Source organism: Mauremys mutica, chromosome 10 (genome assembly GCF_020497125.1).
Source record: "Mauremys mutica isolate MM-2020 ecotype Southern chromosome 10, ASM2049712v1, whole genome shotgun sequence".
NCBI lineage: Eukaryota > Metazoa > Chordata > Testudines > Geoemydidae > Mauremys > Mauremys mutica.
The window spans coordinates 67,846,405-67,853,323 of record NC_059081.1 but is presented as its reverse complement, the minus strand read 5'-3'; the positions used below and the strand labels follow the sequence as shown (position 1 = coordinate 67,853,323).

At 50.2% G+C, this 6,919-nt stretch overlaps 1 protein-coding gene across 1 annotated transcript in view; it reads right to left on the bottom strand.

The window, feature by feature from the left end:
* Positions 1-2,807: 2,807 nt before the first annotated feature.
* Positions 2,808-6,919, bottom strand: part of ATIC (5-aminoimidazole-4-carboxamide ribonucleotide formyltransferase/IMP cyclohydrolase) — a 31,515-nt gene continuing 27,403 nt past the window's right edge. Inside the window, exons 14-16 of the mRNA XM_045032719.1 lie at positions 5,855-6,037; positions 4,005-4,160; positions 2,808-3,162 (exon numbers count right to left, since the gene is read on the bottom strand). Of these exons, the coding sequence (XP_044888654.1) occupies positions 3,043-3,162; positions 4,005-4,160; positions 5,855-6,037 (459 nt within the window). The 3' untranslated portion in view covers positions 2,808-3,042. The remainder of the gene's footprint in view (positions 3,163-4,004; positions 4,161-5,854; positions 6,038-6,919) is intronic.

Genomic DNA, 6,919 nt, shown 5'->3' with positions numbered 1-6,919 from the left:
AGACACATCGGTACTCAAGTGCCTTAGCTAAAACTACGCAGTGCTCAACAAGAGTGAAAAGCCTGCACTCTCTAAGCACAAATCCCTTGGTGACTGAAAGAATAAATCCCCCATCACTTAAGCTACAGAGCCACAGCAGCAGTCGCCCTCTGTGAAACACGCTGATGGCTGAGCATGAGTCTACACTGTCTACCGTTCCACTCCAAAATGGCTACACTGCAGATATCAAATGGAACCGCCTGTATTCATTCATCTCATAGTGAAACAATGGGATGCACATTATAAAAACAATACATTGTCCTTGCCAGGCTCAGTGGGGAGGGGCACGAAGGACACAAGTGTGGTTCTGTGCCCATCTCAGCCCAGCATAGTTCAGAGCAGACTCGGGGCTGTGCTAATCTATGCCGGTTGGCGATGTTGTCTCCAAGAGGGGATTATGGGAACCTTGTGCTCCATGGCCACGTTCCCCTGCCTCCCAATAGCTCTTATGCCTGCCCCACGCTGGGGGTCTGCAGTGGGGAGGGGTGAGTGGTTTATGGCTCCCTTGTGCTGGAATCAGGCCCCTAATGAATTCAGCCTCTACACAAGGCCCCCAAGCAGGTAGTAGCCCTCTAATGTGGCTTTGCAGCAGAGGTACTGACTATCCTGTCCACTGCTATAGGCACCTTCATACTGACAAACTGGAGATCTGTCAGAGCAGAGTAACAGCACTCAGGATGCTGGGGTTCACGCTACTGCTGTCTGACCATAAAACGTGGGCACATGGTAACTCGGGGAACACAACACCCTGCTCCACGTAACTGATGGGTGTGAGCTGTGAGCAGGGTGATAGGGTGACCCGATAGCAAGTGTGAAAAATCAGGACAGGGGGTAGGGGGTAATAGGAGCCTATACAGGAAAAAACCTCAAATATCAGGACTGTCCCTACAAAATCAGGACATCTGGTCACCCTACAGGGTGATGTAAGGGGCTACATAACTAGGTGCATGCTGGTATGTAATGCAGTGAAGGAAAGCACAGACTGATTAGGGTCTCTTATTAGACTCAACTAGTTTCTCCGCAGGAAGTGCTTGAAGCCTCATTGCTTCGCTCATTTCAGACTCGCCTGGATAAAGCACTCATGAATACAGGGCAAAGAATGATCCCTCCTGCCCTGGTAGGGAGATGGACAGGGCAGATAGCCCAGGATTTATCTTTCATCTGTAACAACCATCACTCTGCAAACTGCTGCCAAGATACAGGACAAGCGCACCCCGCCTGGAACCTCCCATCCACTGGGGGTGCTGCAATCAGCCCATCTCACACCCACAGCGGGAGGATACTGGCCAGGAAGGGCACAGTTAAGGCAACATGGGGGATGCACTGATCTAGCATCACCCCTTCGCTGCCAGGGCAGCCTTTGAGGTTGTGCCGATTAAAGCTGCCCCTTCAAGCTGAAAGCCAGAAAGGCGGCAAGCAACAGTACTGGAGTCCAGCCCTAACTCCCATTTGTCACACTATTCCTCGCCTCGTGTGGAGCATCACAGCATGGCACTATGATTTCACTGAAGCCAGGTCACAGGCTGGGACCCGACACTCTCTCTCCGGGTCCAGGCCATGGAGTTTAAGTTCCACAGTACAATGCAGACTTAAAACCACATCTGTGAGCTCCTCGGACTCGGATCTGTGGGGATAACAAACCCTGCAGGCCCAAGAGCAGCTGCTATTTATCCACTTTACTGCTCTGCATAGAGTCTGTCGCCACCAAATTCAACCTACTGAGGCCAGGACCACTTTGGAATTTATAAGCTCTGTAGGGGAGGAAAGAGGAATTGGCTGAACAGGTCTGAGGTTTCCCCTTGCATGTATAACGCACAATGTAGAGACAGCTATTGCAAAACTCTGAGCTGTGCCAGTGACAAAAACAAACAGGTTTTATAAGTGCAATCAAAAGATATCCCTTGGAATGTGCTGGCAGTAGCAAATAACCAGTATGTTACTTTGTTCACACTGCTAAACTCCAGATTTGCACTAGTTTTTTTAATCGGAGTTCAGCACAATGTAAAGTGAACTGTACACATCTGAGAACAGAAATAGCTCTAGGCAAGACGCCTATGTATGAACTCTGAATTGAATTCACTTGGTACGAGAACCAAGCATGTAAGATTTACAGGAACTGGTATTTCCCCTTTCACCTCTAAGAAAGCAATTCAAGCCCACCCTTTGGCAGAACCACTCCCCAGGTGCGGCTCCAGGCACCAGCACTCCAAGCGCGTGCCTGGGGCAGCAAGCCGAGGGGGGCGCTCTGCCGGTCGCCGCGAGGGCAGCAGGCAGGTTGCCTTCGGCGGCATGCCTGCGGAGGGTCCGCTGGTCCCACGGCTTCGGCAGACCTCCCGCAGGTGTGCCGCCGAATCCGCAGGACCGGGGATCTCCCGCAGGCAAGCCGCCGAAGGCAGCCTGCCTGCTGTGCTTGGGGCGGCAAAATACCTAGAGCCGCCCCTGTCACTCCCAGAGCAGGATTTGGTGTATTGAACCTGAAACTGCCTCAGAGACAGGGCCAATTACATACTCTCAGCAGAAATGAGGATAATGGATGGGACACGTTGGGAGAAAGCTGCTAACTCAAGAGCAATCTGTGTAGTTTCAGTTTATAACAGATTTTTGTCAATCCATTACAAATGTGGCTGCAAGGCAGGACTTTCACAGTGTTCCATCAGCTTTTTAATTAATTGGTAAAATCTGGGCTATAAAATGTAACTCATAAAATGAAGCCTCTTTTCCCGAACACACAAAGAATGTGGAAGACATAAGACTGCACACTCAACACAGCCAAGAACCGCGTATTTATTTTCAAAAGAAATTAATTCCTTTGCAAGTAACAAGCTTCTTTTTCCTTTAATTTGCAGCCAGCAGCAGGGGCTTTGTTTACTGACTACACAAGGACACTCTACCGCATGTGCAGACTGGGTTTCCAGACATAACGGGTGAAGTTACGGTCACTGCATATGCCGAGCCCGGGGCTGAGCGAGTGACAGCAACTGGCTGCGACAGCCCGTGGTGGAATCAGTGATGGAACAGCCGAAGATTGGTGTGAATGAGAGTTATTCCCAGCTCATTGCATGCTTCGATCACAACCTGGTCGGCAGCTGAGCCGGACGGGGCAGCAATAAACTGTACTCCGCTCTGAACAAAGATTTGGAGAAGCTCAAGGTTAGTGATGAAAAACAAAAACAACTGGACTAATTGTGCAGTGAAACTGGGAAATATGGTACAACCAGCACAGACTTGTGCTCTTCTCCAGCCCGGATGGTCAGCCCCCAGCTCACTGTATTCCTGCACTGCAATTAAAAACCCGTGGCTGGACCCGTGCCAGCTGACTTGGGCTCCGGGGCTGTTTAGCTGCAGTGGAGACTCCCGGGCTTGAGTTCTGGGACCCTCCCTCCCACCCTGCAGGGTCCTAGAACCTGGGTTCCAGCCTGAGCCCGGAAGTCTACTCTGGAATTTAACAGCCTCTTGGCCCGAGTTGGGGCCTGGGCCAGCTGTAGACATACCCTAGGAGTCCTAGACATGAACCAGGACCCCACTGCTCTAGGTGCTGTACAGCCACACAACAAAAAGATGGTCCCTGCCCCAAAGGGCTTACAGGCCAGTGAGTAAGTTACTCACAGGACTAGTCCTGGATTACTCCTCACGTAAGTAACTGCTTGCCAATGAGAGTAAAAGGTTCACAATCTGCTCCTCTGAACTTAACAGCATTATCTGGATATTTTTTGGCTACATTTGTCATACTTTTACACTCCTTGAATTCTAGAGCCAACATCCATGGTAGTTATCGAACGTCTCTTCATGGAGAACCACTGTGCTCCAGAAAAACCTCTCCTAGAATGCAGCAGTGCTAGTTGGCACATTTCAAGCACCACGTGTATAAAATGCAGACACGTTCCACAGTGCACGAAATAAAGCAAAAAACCACCCGAGTGTTTCCCTTACGTCACCCTGACATCCAGGCCTCACGGTGACCTTACCCGTTTAGCTCTGTCCACGTTATCCCTAAAAGGGAAGAATGCGTCTGAGCTGAGGGAGACTGCATCCAGCTGGCCAATCCATTCCTTCTTCTCGGCCTCAGAGAGCTGCGCTGGGACCTCCTCAAACAGCGCCTTCCATTTAACCAGATCGTCCCCCTGCAGGAACAGAGTCAGCTTAGCCTGATGGCGTTGCTCCTTTTACTGCTCTCTGGCTATCACCATCCCAGAAATGGCTTCTGGGCCTCCTCCCAGTCACCTATTCATATGAGCGATGTCACATCCCTTTTACATCCAAGTTCACATCTATTCTACAGTCCTGATCTTACGTGGTGCTCTGCTGCTGTGCACTTCACACCAGGAGTTTACTAGATCTGAAGTGACTGTGGAAAGAGATCACCAACCACCGCTCCTGCTACCCTCCCTGCTCCTCGCTCGTTTCTGGCCCATATGCTTTCTTTGGCCTGTTTGTGCTTTGCCACTCGGTGTAAACACAGGACACACACACAAACAGGATTTGGTATAAGGAGCTTCACACATGTCTGATGAACAGGAGCTTGCCTTATGAATCACCGTCCTAAACTGCACTAATCCACCTCCCATGCCATCCCGTTAAACAAGCAGTTGCTGATGTATGGATGATTCACAAGGTTCCCATTCCAGCTGTTGGGTTTATACTTTAAAAGGGCATATATGCTTTACTGAGACAGTCTCTCACTGCCTGCAACAGCCTGACCCAGTTTGATTCTGGGAATCCAAGCAGCCATAGAAATGAGCTGCAAAAAGCAGAGTGAAAATATAGTAGGAAAAGTTTAAGTGCTGGCAATACTTTGAACCTTTTATTCTTTGTTTTCTAAGATTCAGAATTAATTTAGTGCCCGTTGGAGGCTGCCAGATAAAACAGCCCTGGAGACGGACATCCTCTGAACAGGTGGAAAGTCAATGCTCCCTTACACTGCAGCACACAGTGGATGGGGAAAATCAGGAGACACGGTTGTATCCCCTGGCTCTCTGCCACTGACCTGCCATGTGACCATGGGCAAGTCACTTCCCATCTTTGTGCCTCTCCAGCCACCCCCTTTTGTCTATTTATAGTGGAAGCTCTTCAGGGCAAAGCCTATCTCTGTGTATTTGTCCAGCACCTGGCACAAAGAGGCCCCATGCTCAGCTGGGTCCTGGAAGTGCTGCTGCCCAGTAGTAACAGCCCTCCAGCTACCTCTGGCTGCGAAAGACTATTACAGCTTCGCTGCCCACTTGTGTACCTAGGACTGCAGGGATTATGATTGTGGGGGCAGCGCCTGGGGTGTGGACAATGTGTCTCCCCTAGGAACTGAGCAGAGATTATTTTCACACAGGCCAAATAGTTCTCAAACTCGAACGACCTCTGGCCATTAACAAGCTGGATCTCATTTGACCTGTCCCCAAAAGTGAATGACTGAATCCCATTCCCCATCCAGCCCTCCAATACGCTCAACTTTCCCCCTATACAAATTGACTGCAGGAGACAGATGGGTGGCTTCGCTAACCAAAAGACCCAAATCTGGCCCTAGTTATTACCTCTGGTTTTTGAGGGGCAAAGAGTGCAACCCAGGAAGCATGCCCAGTGAGGCGGGAACAAGGAGAGGCTCCTCTCTCTCAACAACAATTAAAGAGTGTGATCTGAAAGGATACAGCCCTCTCGGGACGGTGATGCAAGACTGGGATGAGAGATGGAAGGGGGAAAAAAGGGGCAAAGGAAGACACCACCCACACGATTCAGGAATCTCTGCCTTGGTCCATTCATCAACACTGATCCCACAAGAAAATTTGCAGAACCTCCTGGACGGTCTTTAGGGAAAATCCTGGCGCGTTACCTCGCCGATGGTTCCGGTGACATACTGATCGATGGCGTTGGAGATCTCCGCCCTCTTCACTCCAGCTTTGAACTTCATGGCGAGCACTTGGGGGTGGTGTCTCAGCCACCAGTGGTTCGCCTTGTCGCCGGCAAGACGTGTGCAGTGGATTCGGGACTGCTGGCCTGCCCCTATACCGATAACCTGCAGCACATGCAGAACTCTGTAATGAGCAGCCAACGCACGTCCCCGCGCACTGTGATCTTTATCAGAGCAGCCCCAACCCCAGAGCCATTATTCACAGACATGAAGGCAGAGAAAAGCCTTCCAGTCCCTCCCCTGCTGGTGATGAGTGTTCTAGAGATACCTAAGCCCTTCAGCCTGCAACTTGCATCTGGGACAGATCCCAGCACTTGTGACTTCACTGGGGCTCCATAACTGGGTTCTGTGTGGACACTGGGGTCTACCTGTGTGCAACAAGAAGCAGGATCAGGACCCAAATAACCAGGACCGGCACTGTGTTGAGAACAGGCTCTGTCCATATTGTCTTTACGTGGCTCCCAGGTTCAACTACTTCAATTCCCCACCCCACGCTTACTAGTATCTCTCTCAATTTTCTTAAATCAACATTTTCTAGCCTAGGCACAAAATTTACTCGACCCTGCCCTCACCACGAGGATGTTTGTTTCTCTCACCGATTCAGTACGTGCCCTGTCACTATTTATTATTATTTGTGCTACCACAGCACGCGAGTGATGGACCAGATCTCTATTGTTCTAACAGCTGGAGAAACGGACTAGCTAAATTTTGCTTCCTGAATTCGACAAGTACCAGCACGCACCTTCTGCCAAGGGAGTTAAACTGTCACACCCAAAAAAGATTTCATGCAGTTCTGGCTTTCAGTTAAAAAGCGCTCTGTCTGCTCTAAGAATGACATGGGCTGGTGAGAGATTCTAGCCATCCTACCTGTTCCTGGAAAAAGGTATTGGAAAGAGAATTCAGGTCTGTGCCCAGACCACCCCTGTGGGTGTAATCTCTCTAGGCGCCGTGGTCGCCACGGTATAAAACCACTATATGGGTTAGATG